This window comes from Thamnophis elegans, chromosome 3 (genome assembly GCF_009769535.1).
Source record: "Thamnophis elegans isolate rThaEle1 chromosome 3, rThaEle1.pri, whole genome shotgun sequence".
Classification (NCBI taxonomy): Eukaryota; Metazoa; Chordata; class Lepidosauria; order Squamata; family Colubridae; genus Thamnophis; species Thamnophis elegans.
Genome location: NC_045543.1, coordinates 71212690 through 71232592, shown reverse-complemented (window position 1 = coordinate 71232592; position 19903 = coordinate 71212690). Strand labels below are relative to the sequence as shown.

The 19903-nt window shown below is 43.2% G+C and overlaps 1 protein-coding gene across 1 annotated transcript; it reads left to right on the top strand.

Moving 5' to 3' along the window:
- The first annotated feature begins 452 nt into the window (after positions 1 to 452).
- On the top strand, positions 453 to 19255 carry TYRP1 (tyrosinase related protein 1). The gene is made up of 7 exons (XM_032214287.1): positions 453 to 813; positions 10451 to 10773; positions 11432 to 11636; positions 14184 to 14351; positions 16120 to 16299; positions 18142 to 18288; positions 19056 to 19255. Exons 1-7 carry the CDS (start codon positions 453 to 455, stop codon positions 19253 to 19255), a joined length of 1584 nt encoding a protein of 527 aa, XP_032070178.1.
- The last annotated feature ends 648 nt before the right edge of the window (positions 19256 to 19903 follow it).

The window sequence follows — 19903 nt, the reverse complement described above, 5'->3', positions numbered from 1 at the left end:
TTGATTGCTTTATATACTTTGAAATATAATTGGAAGATTGGACACAGTGCTATCGTGATCCTTTACATTTGTGAAGAGGGAGACGCAAGAGATATGGAAATTGAAATAGATTGATTATATAAATATAGAAATGGCTGTATGGATCTACAGCTTCCTCTGGGAATGATGAAAACTATGTTTAAACCTAGAGTCGGGAATGACTAGCACATATGTGTGAGGGGAACCTTTACTTTTTTATTTATAACCATGTATTCAACCCTAAAAAAAAATGGAAGTGGGGTTTTCCTTTTCATAGGTGAAATAGGAGTTTATAGTATTAAACAGGGGATTTTTACACGCTTTCCCCCCTTTTTATTTCAGAGCCTGTTTTCCTACAAAGAAATTAAGAGAATTTCCCAAATACCTAGAGACGCAACCTTACGCCTTTGCTTTGGTGGGATCTGAAAGTTATTATGCATCTTGCAATACCGCTACTCCTCCTATTGGAAGCAACTAATGCTCAGTTCCCACGACAATGTGCTACAGTGGATGTGCTGATCCAAGGTGAATGTTGCCCAGATCTGTCTCCCGGAGTGGTTCCTGGTTCTGATCGCTGTGGCTCATCTTCTGGAAGAGGCCAGTGCGTACAAGTAATAGCAGATTCCCGACCCCATGGACCTCAATATATGCATGATGGTCGAGATGACCGCGAGCAGTGGCCTCTTCGTTTCTTCAATCGAACTTGTCGGTGCAACCACAATTATTATGGTTACAACTGTGGCTCATGCCAACCTGGCTGGACTGGCCCCACCTGTGACCGGAAGATTAATATAGGTAAGCACGACAGCAAGAGAATGCAACCCTTTTTCTGTTCTACCTTTGGGCTCCCTGGTGCTTCTTACTTAGCTCTTCCAGTAATGATGCTGATGTTTGAAGAATGACTTCACGAGGTGCCTGCCTGATCATCTCAAATGATAAATATGTTGGCATCTATCTTTACATCTTTTGCTCACTCAAGCCTAAGTCTCTAAATCTTAAAAAAAGAAGATTTTTTTAAAAAGAAAACAAATAATCCATAAGTAAATAATTGGGAAATGCATGCATATTCATGACTGGATTGGCAATCTAGTGCTAATTTATTTCACACCAATGTAGTGGGCCTTCCAGCTTCATGCGTGTTCTCCACTAAAAAAAATTGTCATAGAGGATGATGATCAGAACAACAAGAAGACCTGAGAGAGAAGGAATATAAAAGTCACAAAATATATATTTTGTTTGAAAGCTTCCTGGTAGTAAAGTCAGTAGAAGATATAAACAGCAGCCCATAGCAATATCTTTCTGTTCAGGCCATTAAGAATTATTCTAAGTGGGGTTTTCTATGTTGTTTGATTCCAAGAAGTGGCTGTTTTGTTTGTCTTGTTAATGCTACATGGATTTTGAATAATTCCCAAAACCAAGCATTCAGCAAGATCAAAGAATGTGAGCACATAACAATATTTAGTAAAAAGAAGATAATTAATGCATGAATCTGAGACGATCTCAAAAAACAGTAAAAGAATTTGTTTTCAAGAAGCATTTTTTGTTCTTCTCATTGAACAATAAAAATGACCCCTCTCAACCCAGTGTATTATTTAATCCAATAAATAAACACTTTGTGTTGAATTAAAAAACCAAGGAAAAAGTGAAAATTCAGATATATCTTTTTAAGAACAGTTCTTAGAACCTTCAGAAGTTACATTAGGTATGTTGAGAAATGCAGCAGATTATCTGGATTTCTTTTGGTCAACATTCAGGCTTGGTTATAGGAGAGAATCCACTGTCATTCAGCCTGGTGGATGATTTTTATCAGGACCTAGATAACAGAAGTGCACCCCTCCTGGTCCTTTTGAAACTCTAAACAGCTTTCAAGACTGTTGACAGTGCTATTTTTCTGTAGCATCTACTAGAGCTGAGGATTGCAGGCACTGTTTTATTGTGATTCCATTCCTTCCTAAGTGGACAGTACCAGTGTGTTGTGGGAAAGAAAGGTCATCTAGGCAGTGATGATTTGTTACTCTCTGTGATGGGATGTACATTTTTGGCAGCAGAGCAGGAAGGATTTTGCCAATTCCACAAAAGAAGCTCAGATAAAGAGTCATGAGTTGGATGGGGGAGGAAGGAAGAGGTTCAGGGTAACCACACCCTAGAACCGTTCATGATATATAGGTAGTCCTCAAATTACGACCCCAATTGAGCCCAAAATGTATGTTGCTAAGTGAAACATTTGTTAAATAAATTTTGCTCCATTTTATGACTTTTCTTGCTGCAGTTGTTAAGTGAATCATCACACATGTTAAGATAGTAACAAGATTGTTAAGTGAATCTGGATTCCCATTGATTTTGTTTGTCAGAAGGTAACAAAAGCTGGTCACATGACTCCAGGACATTTCAACCGACATAAATAGGAGCTGGTTGCCAAGCATCTGAATTTTGATCATGTGACCCTGGGGATGTTGTAATGGTCATAAGTGTGAAAAATGGTCATAAGTCACTTTTTCAGTGCTGTTGCAACTTTGATCAGTAACTAAATGAACTGTTGTATGTCAAGGACCATCTCTATTTAGGTTCAAGCAAATAAAATAATGGACTCAGTTGGATCTCACTGTCTCATCTCTTGGCTTGGACCTGACACCAATGTGTTAGACACCCAATGGACAGAATCTTGCCAAACTAAAGCTCTAAATTTCTAAGCTATTTAACATACCTTGAAAGATTTTAGGGTGTGGTTGCCCTGAACAGCTTTCCTCCTCTCCTATCCAGCTCGGGATTGTGTAGTCTCTTGATCTGGATCTCTTTTTAGGAGAGCTCTGAGCTGCCAAAATCCTCCCCCTCTACTGCTATCACACTCTTGTAACTGTTCTTTTTTATATATACATGGAGATATTTGGAGAAGTCATTCACTAGTTTGGGTTGAAGAACCATCACAGTATGCCAGCTATACATTTCTGCTCCCAACCAATCCAGGAATGCGATGGAATTAGTTGCAGGCCAATAGAAATTGGTTGGATAGGGTTTGTATATATGTGTGCAAAAATGAATATAGAGACTATGATGAATAGACAAATGTTAAGTAGCAATTATAATAATGTATATCTAAGAATGAATTTGAAAGGGAAAAATAAAAAATCTTTTACACAAAAAAGAAAAAGAAATTGGATGGATAGAAACTGAGATTGAATCCCTGCAAAACAGGTTATTGTCGATCCAGAAGACATTTGACATTTTTTCCTGTCCCAATAATAATGAAATGGGGAGTTACTGTTGCTAAAATAAAAAATCCACAACTAGGGATCCTCCTAGATTCACAGCTAATGCTAGACAGACAATGGAGATTGTAGCTAGAGAAGACTTTGTCTAGCTTCAGCCTTTCTTGAATGAGGTCCTGACAACAAATACTAATACCTTTATCATGTTTAAAATTGTTGACTGAAATGCGTGCTCCATGGGATTGGGAAGGTTGGGAATCTCCTGCGGGCAAGAAACAGCTATTCATGTCATAAAACAGTGGTTTTTTGGGGGTGGGAGGAGTGCCACAGTAGTTTACAATAAGCTTTTGAGTACAATTTGAGTTGATTTTGTTTATTGCATGGAATCTGGGTATGCTATTGCCTCCTGCTTTGTGCATTTGTTGATCCAAATGCTGTGTTTAGGGATCTTTTCCATGTGAGATCACAGGAAGGAAATAAGGGCATGGCATTTTTTACTTTATAAGTTATCCCTGTGAAATAGTTTCCTATCAGAATTTACTGTAGGTTGTGGTTTTATAGAGACAGTGATTGTGATGGAGACATATTGTTTTAACTGTTTTTATTAACTCCATGAAAGATCCTTGTGGAGCTAATGATATGCAAATACTCCAAAGAAATACATAAAACAGCTACATCTTACCAATTCAGAATTTTAAAAAAGTTTCCAATTGCAATGTGCATGTAAAGTTTTCAGTGGGGAAAATATATTGTTGGTTGTTTTTAAGTACCAGCTTCCTTGTTTGCTTATTTACATGAAGGTAAAATATCAGTTACTATAACTTTCCCTTACTGAAACCTTCATTCCAAATATGTAGTGTGGGAAAGTTTCTAAGCATTGTAACTAGTGAATGAAGATCATGAAGATGTGCTCTTCATCATGTTTTTTTTGTTTTTTTTTGCAATGCAGCTCTAAATCTTTTGTGCATCCTCTACTTGCTGAAAAAGTCTGAATTTATCATGCATTCATTCCACCCAGAGTTACCCTTTGGTAAAATGAGTGGCCAATAAATCTGATACATAAATTAATCAAGGTTCATTTTACCTACCTCCACATTTATTCACATTCAAGGGACATATTAATTGATAAGCTAATTCGTGGTATGAAGTGAAATGTGGAATTTAGAACCCTCATATAGTTGATGAGCTTCATCAAATACATTTTTTGAAATTCATGAGATGATATGTTTATGTATCTGCAGAATGGCTTGTATCTCTCGTTTTTGCTTCATAAATAGTAAACTGAATCAAAAGCAACTGCATTACATAAAATGATCTACATGCACAAAGTATTTACTCTGCCGGCAGTGAGGGGTGATGAGGTGATATATTAATTCAAAACACTTTATTATATCACAGAAAGTCTAAAAGGTTTCATCAAAAGGCTATTCCAATTTCCAGTTATTCCAATAATCACATTATTTATAGTAGTAAAAAGGTAAAGGATTTTACCTGTGGATTTTACTCTGCTAGTTGTTGCTGACTATGGGAGTGGTGTTCATCTCCGTTTCAAGGCCACTGAGCCCGTGCTTTCAAAGGCAGTTCCATGTTCATGTGACCAGCATGAGATTATGGAGCACAGTTACCCTCCCACCAAAGTGGTGCATGTTTATCTGCTTGCATTTGCATGCTTCAGAACTACAGAAGCCTTCCTTAAAATCTCTGGCTTAATTTATAAACTAAAATGAATTAAATTATATGATATAATAGCTGTTGAATACTAGCGCGGGAAATACAAGCGCGCGAACAAGGACTCTTCCTGATTGGCTCCCGGGCAGAGCCGGCTCAATCCTCGCCCTGATTGGTCGAGCTACAAAGGACTCTTCCTGATTGGTTCCCGGGCAGAGCCGGTCCAATCCTCGCCCTGATTGGTCGAGCTACAAAGGACTCGTCCTGATTGGTTCCCGGGCAGAGCCGGTCCAATCCTCGCCCTGATTGGTCGAGCTACTCGACGCCCCATTGGTCCCTCGCTCAAACCTGGGGGTATAAATGTAGGGCGCGAAATACGCCTCGCTGAATCGTTTCCACTATGAGCTGAATAAAAGTCACTTTCCTCATACTTCTTGTCGCGTCCTTCCCTTCGCTCCAAGATGTAAAACTGGCGACGAAGGTGGGATTCCGATTCCCGCGACCACGAAGAAGAACAGCCAGCTGCCACCGCGTCTGAACCAGCCAGAACGCTATCGTCAGACCGAGAACTCCGGCAGCGAACGCGAATTTTTCTTCGTCCTTCCTCTCCCCTCTCCGGCCCCACACCACGATGGCGTCATCGCTTCCTCCTTTCGCGCCATTCGGCGGAGCCACCGGAGAATCATGGGACGGATTCATGGAGCGGTTCGAGTGTTACCTGATCGCTTCGAAAAACCAGGCTCAGACCGATGAGGAGAAATGCAGCTTCTTCCTGTCCTGCTGTGAGCCGTCCATGTTCGCCTCTGCGAGAGCCCTGGCCGCCCCGAGGCCAGCATACAAACTTGGGTGGGCCGAGCTGATGTCCAGGCTGAGGAACCACTACGCTCCCTCACCCTCTTTATTTGCATGCCGTTTCGCTTTCCGCCGCCGAGTACAAAGGGCTAATGAATCCATTAGCCATTTTCTGGAGGCCTTGCGCACTGTGGCCGCCCAGTGCGATTTTGCAGACCTGGAGGAAAACCTTGCGGAGCAGTTTGTGTGCGGGGTCCGCGACGCACACTTACGCGGCCGATTGCTCCGGAATCACAAGATTACCCTGATGCAAGCCGTGGAAATAGCGCGAGCCGCCGAACTCTCCGAGCAATCCACGGCCGACATGGAACGCCTCCAGCTAAACCCCCCCGCACAAACCGTCGCGGGGCCGCTCGCCCAGACGAACCTCGTCGACGATCTCTCCCCTGCCGAAAACGAGGAGGAGGAGGAGGAGGAAATCGTCGGCCAGATGAGGCTGCAGCCCAAACGGAGGCCACCCCAGCAACCACCGGCACCCGTTCAGCCGGCCTCAAACGCACCTTGCCGCGGATGCGGCGGCCGCCACAGCCGCACAGCCTGCCCGTACCGTTCTGCCGTCTGCCGCCGTTGCCAAGGAGAAGGACACCTCGCCAGAGTATGCCGGGCTCCCCTGCCAGCCCCGTCGTTTATGCAGCCCAGCGACCAGCGCCCGGCACCACCACGCCGCCAGCAGCCACGTTCCGCGAGGCGCACTGAGGACTGCCACTCAACCTACCAGCCCCCCAGCGCCGACTGCGTGGTCTACCAGGCATCCCCCGTTCCCGCCGGCCACCGGAAAATAAGCACCGCCGTCCGTCTCGAAGGTCAGCTTTGCCAAATGGAGGTGGACTCCGGTTCATCCCGTTCTCTCCTATCTTGGGCTTTGTTCTCCCGCCTTTGCCCCGGGGTCCCCCAGAGAAAGCTGCGCCCCGCCAGGGTCTCCCTCCTAGATTACCAGGGAAATGGGATTCCCACAGCTGGGTTATACCACATCCGGGTGGAATATGGAAATTTTAAAGGGAAACTCCCAGTTTTAGTCGTAAGGAACAACCTGCCCGCCCTCCTGGGGTTAGAATGGTTCTCCGCCTTGGGCCTCACCATAGAAGGGGTACACAGGGTAGTTTCCCTCCCCGTAGATAGCGTCCTAGACGAGTTCTCAGATGTGTTCGACGGGAAATTGGGTTGTTACAAGGGTACCCCCATTTCTCTCTGCCTCGATCCTCAGGTCGCCCCCGTTAGGCTAAAGGCACGCAGGGTCCCTTTCGCATTGAGAGCAAAGGTAGATGCGGAACTCGATAAGTTAATTGAACAAGGGGTACTCGAGCCCGTAGATCACGCCCGCTGGGAAACCCCCATAGTCCTCCCGGTCAAACCCGACGGATCGGTGAGAATATGTGCCGACTACAAGTCGACCATCAATTTGGCCCTACAGGCAAACCCGTATCCGGTTCCCGTAGTACAGCACCTACTCCACTCCTTAGGACAGGGCCGCATTTTCGCTAAGCTAGACATGGCACAGGCCTACCAGCAGCTTCCCGTAGACGACGATGCGGCTACAGCCCAGACTATCGTCACCCACCGCGGAGCTTTCCGTTGCCGCCGTCTGCAATTCGGCGTCTCGGTCGCCCCTGGGATTTTCCAGAGCCTCATGGAGCGGTTGCTCCACGGGCTCCCAGGCGTCGTTCCCTACTTCGACGACGTCCTGGTCGCAGCCCCCAGCCACTCGGAGCTCCTGAAAACGCTGCGGGAGGTCCTCACACGTTTCAGGGAGGCGGGACTGAAATTAAAGCGCAGCAAATGCGAAATTGCAGTTCCCAAAGTTGAATTCCTGGGGTTCCTCATTGATGCCCAAGGCATCCACCCCACTCCTTCCAAAGTTGCCGCCATCAAAAACGCACCCGCACCCACCTCTAGGGCGGAGTTACAAGCATTCCTGGGGCTCTTAAATTTCTACGCCCCTTTTATCCCCCACAAGGCGTCACTAGCTGAGCCGCTACACCGTCTACTTGACCGGTCAGCAGCCTGGAAATGGGGTAGCCGTGAAGCGCACGCGTTCGCGGCTATAAAGGATATTTTAACTTCATCGGCAGTCCTAATCCAGTACAGCGATAGGATGCCTCTAATTCTGACTTGCGATGCCTCCCCCTATGGCGTAGGGGCGGTGCTGAGCCACGTCCTCCCAAACGGCTCAGAAGCCCCCATAGCCTTCTATTCCCGGACACTCTCCTCCACGGAGCGGAACTACAGCCAAATCGATAAAGAAGCCCTGGCTGCAGTGTCCGGCATTAAGCGGTTCCATGACTACCTTTATGGTAGAAAGTTCACCCTAGTCACGGATCACAAGCCCCTCCTGGGGCTACTGGCGGGTGACAAGCCGACTCCCCCCATCTTGTCCCCCCGCATGACACGCTGGACAGAGTTCCTAACGGCGTACTCGTATACGCTGTTATACCGTCCGGGCAAACAGCTAGGACACGCAGACGCCCTGAGCCGCTGCCCCCTGCCAGAGACGGACACAGCCCACGTGCCCGCGCTCTCTGTTCTGTCCATTGCCGAATCCGACCTCCCCGTTTCTGCCACGGACGTGGCAGCCTGCACAAAGGCTGACCCCGTCCTATCTCAGGTCGCTTCATGGGTTTTGAGGGGGTGGCCCACGGAAAAGGTAGCGGAACACTTCCGCCCATTCAAAGTGCGACAGGCCGAACTCGCCCTTCACGGGGGTTGCCTTGTCTGGGGGGATAGGGTAGTGATCCCTACAGCCCTACGAGCACGAATCCTGCCCGCACTCCACAAAAACCACCCAGGCATAGCACGAATGAAAGCCTTAGCCCGTAGCTACGTATGGTGGCCCTTGTTAGACACAGAAATCGCAGACTACGTAGGCCGATGCAGGATCTGCCAAAACTCTAGGCCGAATCCCCCCATAGCCGCCCCTCGAGAGTGGGAGATCCCTAGAGGCCCATGGTCCCGTTTACACATCGACTTTGCCGGCCCCTTCCACGGCCGGAACTTCATGATAGTGGTCGATGCTTACTCCAAGTGGGTGGAGCTAGTAATCATGACCTCCACCACAGCAGAGAGTACAGTAAGGGCCCTCCGTAAGATGTTCGCTACCCATGGGTTACCGGATGTGATAGTCTCCGATAACGGGCCCCAGTTTACCTCCACCACGTTCCAAGAATTCCTGGCCGAACAGGGGATCAGACACGCGGCCACAGCCCCCTATCACCCAGCTAGCAACGGCCGGGCGGAGCGCGCAGTTCGCTCAGCAAAAGAAGCCTTGGGCCGCATGGACCAGGGCGACTGGCAAGAAAGAGTAGCGGCCTATCTCTTGAGCCAGCACTCCATACCCTGCCCAACGACCAACAAAAGTCCCGCGGAGCTCTTGATGGGTAGGAGATTGCGAACCCCCCTAGACAGGCTCCATCCACTTTACGCAGGAGATCCGCCAAGCAACCTGGGGGCCCTTCCGTCCCACGCGTTTAAGTTAGGGAATCCTGTATGGGCCCGTTCCTTTTCCGGGGATCCACGGTGGGTTCCCGCAACCATCACAGCTCTGACCGGCCCCTGTTCCTTCAGGGTCGGCCTGGCCGACGGGACACAATGGAGGCGACACGTGGACCAGTTAAGGCGTCGCCTTCCTGCGGAAAGAGACGGCCCCAGCTCCCCAGAAATCTGCTCTCAACAGGAGCCACCCCCATTGACTCCTTTCCCCACGGACCGTTTCCACCCGGCGAACGGGGGTCAAGCCGTCGCGAACCTTCCGGGCAGGCGCACCCCAGCTGGCTACTCCTTTCCGCGGAGCCCTTCTCGAGACTCTGAACCTACACCCCAACCGGACTGCACGGGGCCCCTACCAGACACCCCGTTGGCCACAGAGACGCCACCCCAGGCGGACGGACATCGGGCACGGGACCCGGAGCCAATGCCCTCTCGCGGGGCCGCGCCGTCGGCTCAAGCCCCCACCACGGACACGCCTCCGCCAGCGGTTCCCCCCCCGTCGACGACCGCCGGGGAACCACGAAGATCGGGACGAGAACGCCACCGCCCCGCCTACCTACAAGACTATGTTTGCCCCTCCTAAAGGAACTCTATGACTGGGGGGGGAGGGGTGTTGAATACTAGCGCGGGAAATACAAGCGCGCGAACAAGGACTCTTCCTGATTGGCTCCCGGGCAGAGCCGGCTCAATCCTCGCCCTGATTGGTCGAGCTACAAAGGACTCTTCCTGATTGGTTCCCGGGCAGAGCCGGTCCAATCCTCGCCCTGATTGGTCGAGCTACAAAGGACTCGTCCTGATTGGTTCCCGGGCAGAGCCGGTCCAATCCTCGCCCTGATTGGTCGAGCTACTCGACGCCCCATTGGTCCCTCGCTCAAACCTGGGGGTATAAATGTAGGGCGCGAAATACGCCTCGCTGAATCGTTTCCACTATGAGCTGAATAAAAGTCACTTTCCTCATACTTCTTGTCGCGTCCTTCCCTTCGCTCCAAGATGTAAAAATAGCCTATACTATGCAGCCCACATTCTAGCTTCTGTAGTTCTGATATTTTATTTCGAAATATTTAAGTATTTTTATCCATCTTCTCTAGGTTCAACATTTTGTTGAAATGTGATTTTATTTGAGAACTTTTTTAACCAGGATATTGATAAGCATGTATTTTCAGTCTTCTGATGGTATTTCCACTGTTTCTTTTGTATGACTTTAATTCTATTTCCTTGATCTCCAGTTAGACGAAATCTTCTGGATTTTAGTAGTGAAGAAAAGAGTGAGTTTCTAAGAGTCTTACAACAAGCCAAAACTACAACCCACCCTGACTTTATGATCGCAACCAGAAGACGTGAGGAAATCTTGGGTCCTGATGGCAACACTCCACAATTTGAAAATGTGTCCATTTATAACTATTTTGTGTGGTCTCATTATTACTCGGTCAGAAAAACTTATCTTGGGCCTGGACAGCGAAGTTTTGCTGGAGTAGATTTCTCCCATGAAGGACCAGCATTTCTCACCTGGCACAGATATCACCTGCTACAACTGGAGAGAGATATTCAGGTGAAGTATTTATTATTTATATTGCCTAGTATCAGATCAAAGAACAGGCAAGCCCTGTCTCATTTTCAATTTGGAGTAATGATGCTCCTTGCCTAAAAGGAGCTACTGGGAAAGCTGTAGATCAGGATGTCCAACCTTGGCAATTTTAAGTCTTGTGGACTTCAACTCCCAGAATTCATGCCTAGCTAGGGAATTCTGGGAATTGGAAGTCCATAAGTCTTAAAGTTGCCAAGATGGACACCCCTGCTGTAGATAATTAATGTTGGGTGGCCTAGGCAACCTGCTGTTTGGAAATTATTTAAATATAAAATCATTCAAAATTTCCATAACCACACACACATATAAAAAAAAGTCAGATTAGTTGACATACAAAACATCTGAATAGCACCAGGGACTTATCCAGGCTGCAGATACCCTGAGTATACAAGGCCACTCCTTATGGTTGGAAATAGGAACCTGGGCTTTTTTTCCCCACACAAATGCCTCTTATTAGAATGAGAAGTATCATATTCAAATTCTTATATTTGAAGTTCCAAATTCATTATAGTGGCCTGCTAGGGAAGGAACGGCTAAGAATGATTTGCATTTCCTTGTGAATTGTGTGATTCTGTCTGCAACACAGCATGGCTCATCATGAATCCCATATTCTCTACACCAGGATATGCTACAGGATCCTTCTTTTGCCCTCCCTTATTGGAACTTTGCCACAGGTAGAAACAACTGTGACATCTGTACAGATGATCTCATGGGATCCAGAAGCAGCTTTGAAGACTCTCTTCTCAGCCCCAATTCAATCTTCTCACAGTGGCGCATCTTGTGTGAGGCTATTGATGACTACGACACATTGGGGACCATTTGCAACAGTAAGCCTAGATTTGTAGTGCTATTTAGCTCTTATCAGAGTTTCCGTAAGAGTAATAAATATATTTAAGAATTCTTTTTGGTTCAGATATGGAACATAGCAGGTTTAATTTTATCTTTACCTCAAATTATGCACATACACACAAAACATTGCATGTTTCATTCAGAGGGCATGAACGCTTTTTATCAATCAAGTTCATCATCATGTGAAACACTTCCAGTTTTAGATGTTGAGGAAAATTCTGCTTTCTTTCAAATGTATACCTAGCCTAATGAAGGGAAGAACATGGAGTGACATGATAGCAGTGTTCCAAATTTATTTGAATTTTATTTGTATTTTACTTAGCTTATCAAACATGTACAAGATATCATGTATAAGTATAAACATGAACATGAATAAGGAAATGATTACAAATAAATGAAAACAGTAGGACAGGGAAGGTAAGCATGCTGGTGCGCTTATACATGCCCCCTTTACGGACTTCTTAGGAATGAGATGAAGTCCACAGTAGACAATTTAAGGTTGAAGCTGTGGGGGTTAGAGGATGTAGCAACAGAGTCAGATAGAGCATTCCAGGCACTGAACACTCTGTTGCTGAAGTTGCAATCGAGTTTGGAGCAGTTTATCTTGAGTTTGTATCTATTGTTTGCCCAAGAGGTGGGTTGCTCCCATTTCGGCTGAACCTGTAGTGGTGGTGGCAGGAGGCTCTGCTCACCTGCCCAGACACTTCTGCGCATACGCAGAAGTGTTGCACAGGTGCACAAGTGTGTGCACAAGTGAACCAGTAATAAAACAGTTAGAAACCCACCACTGGTTTGCCCCTGTATTATTGATGTTGAAGCTGAAGTAGTTGTTGACAGGTAGGATGTTGTAGCAGATAATTTTGAGTACTATGCTTAGGTCAGACCATAGGGTGTTGGGTTGTCACAGAGAAGAGGGGCTCAACCGATTCTCCAAAGCACCTGAGGTCAGGACAAGAAATAACAGGTGGAAACCTATCTGAGAGGGTTCCAAGTAATAAATCCATAGCAAGCAAGACTCTGAGGCATGTAGATTCCTCAAAGGATACTTTTATTTGGAAATATGTTGGCACATATCTGGTGAAAAACAACTCTAAGGTTCCCGCGGTTTTCACCAGATAAAAGAGAACGTTTTTCCTCAAACCTCAAAAAATCAATCACATGGTCCAATCAAGACATTGTCAAGGAGACCTCTCTCCTTCCTCCACGGTCCAGGTGTGAGAATGTCCTTGGTTCCCAAGAGAAAGTATTTTATTTTGGGTACACAAACCCCTCTATCTCTAATCCCCCCTCCCTATCCCTCAGCTTCAGTGTGGCAACACTGGAACTCCAATATGGCTCTGGTCAGGTCAGCTCCAGGGTTGACAGTATCAAGGAGGGGTCCAATCTAGAACTAAGAAGAAAGACTCATTCCAGAATGTCTAGCTCCTTTCTGGGACACACTGGTTTGAAGTCCACACTTTGAGGTTCCAATTGAAAAATATGCACAAAGCTCAAAAGAAAAAAAAAAACCGGGTGTCCAGAGAAAAGCCATAAGTTTTATTAACTTTAAATATATACTTTTTTCCCTATGTTATTTTTTTCCCTACTGTTTCGTTAACAGTTACAATTTTGCAACGGAGGCTATATGTGCTATGTCCAAGAGGTTGAGGGAGATGAATGTGACTCTAGCACAATGTTTCTCAACCTTGACAACTTTTAGAATTCAGTTTAAGTCCATCTTTCTTAAAATTGTCAAAGCTGATTACCAATTACCCTTCTGTCTCAGCATTACATCTGTAATCTAAGGCCATTGATTAAATTAATGGCAGAGGCAAAATTTAAATAAGCATCTTTCTGACTCAATGTCTTAGAACTAGGTCTTACTTTACTTTTATATATCATAATGTTTTCTATTACCCTTCATATACGCCTAAATAATATTGCTACCATCCTCCTTCTACTATAAAAGCCCCAAAGTAGCAGAGAAAGAGAAGAAATCTATTCAGACTAATGCTTTATGTTTTAGTGATTCCCATGTTACCCTCTTCAAACTTACATAAAAACCAATATACCTTTTATATATCAACAGCTGCACATTTAGAATTCTCTAGTATAATTCACAGCTCAAAATATCTACACCAAAAATGTACATAAAGGGAAACAATGTATATGCAAATTAATACCATATTTCTATCCAGTCTGCTTTGGGGGGAAAACCAATGCATAAATAGAGTGAAATAAAGTTAGAGGGGGGAAAACATAACAATTGAGCACAACCAAGTGGACAGACCGTGCATAAATCTCCTATGTATTTTCTGTATTTAGCATATGATAACTTGTCTTTGGAAAAATAAAAGGAATTCAGCAGGTTAAGTAGTGATACGCAACATTAACTGGGAGTGGTTCTTGGCTAAAAATGGGATTTTTTTCTCCAAGATGCCTTCCCTGCATTATTTCTTAAATTATGAGATTAACCCGATAATCCATTAAATCTTATTCCCACTCCCTCATGCCTCTGTTTTTGTTTTGTTTTTTTCAAATGTCAGGCACAGAAGGTGGTCCAATTAGACGCAATCCAGCCGGAAATGTCGCCCGTCCCATGGTGCAGCGACTCCCAGAGCCTGAGGATGTTGCTCTTTGCTTAGAAGTTGGATTATTTGACACACCTCCATTCTACTCCAATTCAGCAGACAGTTTCCGTAACACAGTAGAAGGCAAGTCACTCCAAAGCAAACAAACAAACTCTTGAAACCAGAGATGAAATCCACCACACTTCTCACACTGAAGTGGGTTTAAAAAAAAAAAAAAACCACCGGTTCAAATCCTTTTGTGGCAAAAGAAATTGTTTAGGAAATCACCCCACCCCACCCACCCCAAGATTCATTATCTGGTTTTCCACATCTGGAAACAAATAGGATGTGAGGGAACTCCTTTATTGAATTCAGCAGATTTTCTCAAAATCAATGGCCCTGCCAGTGATGGGTGAAATGAAAGCAAATGTTGGCTTTATCAACTTCAGCAAGCAATACTATTTGAGGCTAAGGCTTACGGTACTTTGCCTCTGGAAATATTTTTTTTTAAAAAAAGCACTTCAAAACATAGTATATTCATGACTTTGTTAAAAGCAGTGACATACTCAAATTTCTTCTCTCGCCATATTACATTACATTACATTATATCTGCAGGCCCCTAGTTATTAGACAGCACATAGGCAGAGGAATAAAGGGACACGGTGGCTCAATGGCTAAGACGCTGAGATTGTCAATCGAAAGACCGGCAGTTCAGCTGTTCAAATTCCTAGTGCCACATAACAGGGGTTCTCTCTCTCCCCCTCTCCCTCCGTTCCTCCCTCTCTCCCTCTCTCCCTCTCTAGCTGCTGTCTGTCTGTCTGTCCCCCTCCCTCTCTCTCTCTGTCTCTCTCCCTTCTTCCTTCTCTCCCTCCCTCCCCCCTCTCTTTTTAATAGAAAGCTTTAAAAACAGCACCAGGTACATATTTAAAGCAGAGTTTCAAGAATGAAAGGTACCACAGAATCTGGACAGAGCTATTCCATAAGTGTGTTAAACAAAAACATAGTAATATTGCAAGAATGATTTTGCAAGGAATTAATATACGGGATGATAAATACATTATACTAAATGCTTAATTTTATTCACTCCAATTTCAGACACCTAACTTCATCTTACCATTAGACTAAATAGCAATCAAGATTCATACATGCCAAGAAATCTAGAGTGCTAGTTAGGTTTTTTCAGAAGCCCAAGTCACTTCTAAAAGACACATGGAGAACTGAAAAAAACAACTTGGCCCCTAGAGAACAGAGGAGTACCCATAATTATTGAATGCATACAGAGATTTCTGCTATATTATTGCCAGATTGATACAAAGTAATTGTTTTATTCAAGGCTGGAAACGCATTCTCTCTCCCTCCCTCCTTTGTCTTCACTAGCCATGTGCTCTACCTCATTTTGTGTAACCAATGTCTGAGCCAGGCATATTGTAATATATTGCTAAGAGTCACTGATCTCACACTTATCTGTTCGTGGGAAACAGGAAGTTATGTCTGGGCTATGGGATGATCCATTTTTTCATATAATTGGCCCAGCCTTTTAGGAAAGCAATTTCTGTGGAGAAGATTAAAACATTTATTTGATATTGTGCTAGGCAGGATTGTGCTTAACTCGGACAGGCGAGAGTTCCAGAATTGCTTCAGAATAGAATAGAATAGAATAGAATAGAACAGAACAGAACAGAACAGAACAGAATAGAATAGAATTATTTATTGGCCAAGTGTGATTGGACACACAAGGAATTTGTCTTTGGTGCATATGTTCTCAGTGTACATAAAAGAAAAGATATATTTATCACGAATCATAAGGTATAACACTTAATGATAGCGATGGGGTACAAATAAGTAATCAAATCATACTAGGAAAAAATCAATATAAATCAATTGTTCCCCTCTTCTTTATTCTCATGTCCAGGCTACAGCAATCCTTCAGGAAAGTACGATCCGGCAGTGCGAAGCCTTCACAACCTGGCTCATCTGTTTTTGAATGGAACTGGAGGGCAAACTCATTTATCCCCAAATGATCCCATTTTCGTGCTCCTCCACACGTTTACAGATGCTGTTTTTGATGAATGGCTGAGAAGGCATAACCCTGGTGAGATATTTGGATTTATCTTATTCCTCTGTATAGAATCTGAGGTACAATCCATACCCAACACAGTCCTTGAGATAAATTATCCAGGCAACAATCTCTGCCTCTCTAAAGAAGATGCTTAGATGCCACAGCAGCAATGCAACCAACTGCAACTGCATCCTTTATCTCTTCTTCCTAGAAGCAGAATAAAATCTAGCCCCCAAAAGGAATTACTGTATATATTGCTGATAAAGGATAAATCACACCCGAAGATCATAAGCTCTTCTGGTATTTCCTTGCAGATCCAAGAAAGAGAAATGCTAACATTTAATTTTTTTTACATCTCCTAACTTCCCGAATGTGTAGCTCTCTGTATTTCCATCTCCCAAAAGAAAAGTAAAACAATACACACTCTGTTGTAGGGTATACATTTGAAGGTAATCTTTAAAAATCTTACAGCAATGCTCTCTGTGTGTTTTAAAATAGCAAGTCAAGTGGCATTTCTTAAGATTCATATGACTGTTCATTGCTGCAGGAGAATTCCTTAAGTTCATGGCATGCTTTGCTGAGCAATAACAGCCGAAAGGAACTGGCATGGTAGAAGTTAGATGGGTGTTTTTTTTAAGTCTTGTAGAATTTAGAAAAAATGGTGATGAAAAGAAACTTTTAGGGACTGGACCATGAGAGCAATAGCTTTCAACTGCACTGAAAGATGGGAAGGCATGGTGAATCTCACAAGATTATGTCAGGAGACAATTAGTAGTGGATAAAGTAGTTGGCTAAGTACTGGCCCAGTTTAATTCATTGTACCCATGATCAATGTCCAAGCATGAATGTCCAGCATGAATAAATTTTCAGCTTTCATGAGGCAAAAGTGACACTTTGTGAATATCACAAATATTCATGCATGGGGGAAATTACTTATAACAGGAATAATAACTTAGATTTTAACTCTCATCAGTCTCAGTCTGCATGATGATTGTCGAAGGGTTGTGTAATTGTTAATTCAAAGCATCTGGAGTGCATCTGACTGACAATCCTTATTTTAGAATGTGTTCTAGAACAGGGCTCATCAACTTTCGGACCTCAGGGACCACTAAATTCATAATTTTAAATCCCACGGATCACTAATATGATTTTTTAAAAAGATAAATAGTTTTTAGTGCAATATAAAAAATGCAAATAATTTTTCTGTGGACCACCAAAATTTTCTCACAGACCACCAGTTGGTGACCACTGTTCTAGAATACTTTTCAATAAAAAAAAGTTCTATGAAAGATTCACAGTGAGACTCCAAGGTATAAGTTTAGATTTTTAGAAGTTTTACGACACCTAAATGGTTTAGAAACACACACACACACACACACACACACACACACACACACACACATCTTTGATTCACTCAACCTACATTATTATAGAATATTAATTGGTTCTATCCATTAATCTATTCTAAGCTTTGTAATGTTTGGCAACTATAGAAGGATGGTTTTCATATAAGGTGGCATTAAACAATAATTCAAGACTAAAAGCTTCACTTTATTTGCATGTCAGTCATGCCTCTATTATTAAAATAATCCATAGATTGTCAGTCCATTAACTAACCAAATAACACTGGAAGCCGGGCAGCATTAGGTGAATATTACATTTGGTCTCACAGTCAGCCTGCTGTTTATAATGGATTTGGCATTGTCCACCCATCAAGTCTTTTCCAAGGATATAGATAGGCAGATGCTGTTGTTTAATCTATCATTTAGTACTGTTCTGTTAGCCATGAATAATGTCAAACCAGTTTTTCTGAAAAGCCATTTCAGTATTTAATTCCAAGTTTTCAAACTTTAATAATTGCCTCCTTTTGTTTAGATAACTCAACATACCCATTAGAAAATGCCCCCATTGGACACAACAGACAGTACAATATGGTACCATTTTGGCCCCCTGTAACCAATGATGAGATGTTTGTTACAGCACCAGAAAACCTGGGCTACAGTTATGAAGTTCAGTGGCCATGTAAGTTATATAATTTCTTCTTTTCATCAGGTAGCACATTACTTTTTTTCTCTTAGATCAAAAGAAATGTTACTATATGCAAAATAACCATCATTGGCTGGACTGATTTTTGCAGCTTCTTTGACTGGTTTGGACCATTAAATACTAATCAGGATAAGTCTCAAATGTGTGGTTTTTAAAATCTAAAAATCTTGATCTGTTTAAGAAAAGGTATTTGATAAATGGTGAATGTTCCTTTTTAGCATCAGAACCAGCTGATCTAAAATATAGCAAACAAATCTTTAAGTCAAATAAATTAAATATTGCAATGCCTTGATTTGATGAACAGCTTGGTTAATAGTAAGAAAGAACAAATATTTTGAGTTGGCTACATATTTTCTAGTAATGCTACCAAAAGCTTTTATTTCATTGCATGAGTTTATATTACAGAATAAATAGCTCAAATTTTGAATTGAATTCAGACTCCTAAAGGATGCATTCCATCAATTCAGTATTTCAATTAGTTAAAAAAAAGAGAGAATGGTTTTGGGAACTGAGCAGCATAGAAATGCTTATAAATAAACAATCCATGAAGCCTATGATTTTAGATTTATGGCAAGGAGGCACTTTTTTTAAAAAAAATAACTATATCTAGAGGGATCAGGCTGCAATCAATAAGATCTTGAAATTTTGCGGTTAACTTCCACATCATCCAAAAATAAATTCCCAAGTGGGTTAACAACTCCCAAAACTAACACTCTTCTTTGTGTTTTCCCCATTTCTTTCAGCTCCAGCTCTCCATGTGACTGAAATCATAACGATTGCAATAGTTGCTGCTTTGATCCTGGTTGCAATTATATTCGCTGCAGCCTCTTGTATTGTGTATTCCAAGAGACAGGAAGAGCACCAGCCACTTCTCACCGATCACCATCTGACCTATTCAGATGATTATGACAGCATTCCAACCCCAAGGCAGTCAAATGTGTGAAGATAAGTGACTTATCTGCATTTGATGGCTTCTATTGTGTCTGCTCCATACTTGCAGGAAAGGCCATTTCAGAGTGAGAAAAATCTTCCTTTATCTAATATTTATCTCCAATCCATATTCTTTCTTAGACTGGTTCAATATTTCTACTGATTTCACCCACTTCACTTCTATTCTATCTACAGTATGTTCACAATATAAAAGACTAACAATGAATATTTTACAGAAGTTAAAGTAATTAGTAAATATGTATTAACTGCTTTTATATGGAAGATGGTGCAAAAAATATGTTTATGCTAATCTTGTTTTGAGAGCCAGTTTGATGTAGTGGTGAAAGCATCTGGTTAGAAGTCAGGAGATCATCAGTTCTAATCTCAAATTACCATTAAGTTAGCTGGGTGACCTTGGGCCAGTCACTCTCTCTTAGCCCTAGGAAAAAGGCAATGGCAAACCACTTCTGAAAACTTTGCCAAGAAAACTTCAGAGACTAATTCAGGCAGTCTCTGAATTGGATACAATTGAACAAAAGGAAACAAATCTTGTAAAAAGATGTCACAAAACACTACTAGCACCAAAGAAACAGCTGTCCTGTTTTCTTAGGATTCAGTCACCAGCTAGATCGTTTCTGTGCACCTCAATATCAAGCTAATT

Excerpts from the sequence above, each read along its gene's own strand:
- TYRP1 (XM_032214287.1), top strand. The coding sequence starts at position 453 with ATGCATCTTGCAATACCGCTACTCCTCCTATTGGAAGCAACTAATGCT. Across the intron at positions 10,774-11,431 it reads AACTGGAGAGAGATATTCAG|GATATGCTACAGGATCCTTC; the intron begins GTGAAGTATTTA and ends TCTCTACACCAG. Across the intron at positions 14,352-16,119 it reads TTTCCGTAACACAGTAGAAG|GCTACAGCAATCCTTCAGGA; the intron begins GCAAGTCACTCC and ends TCTCATGTCCAG.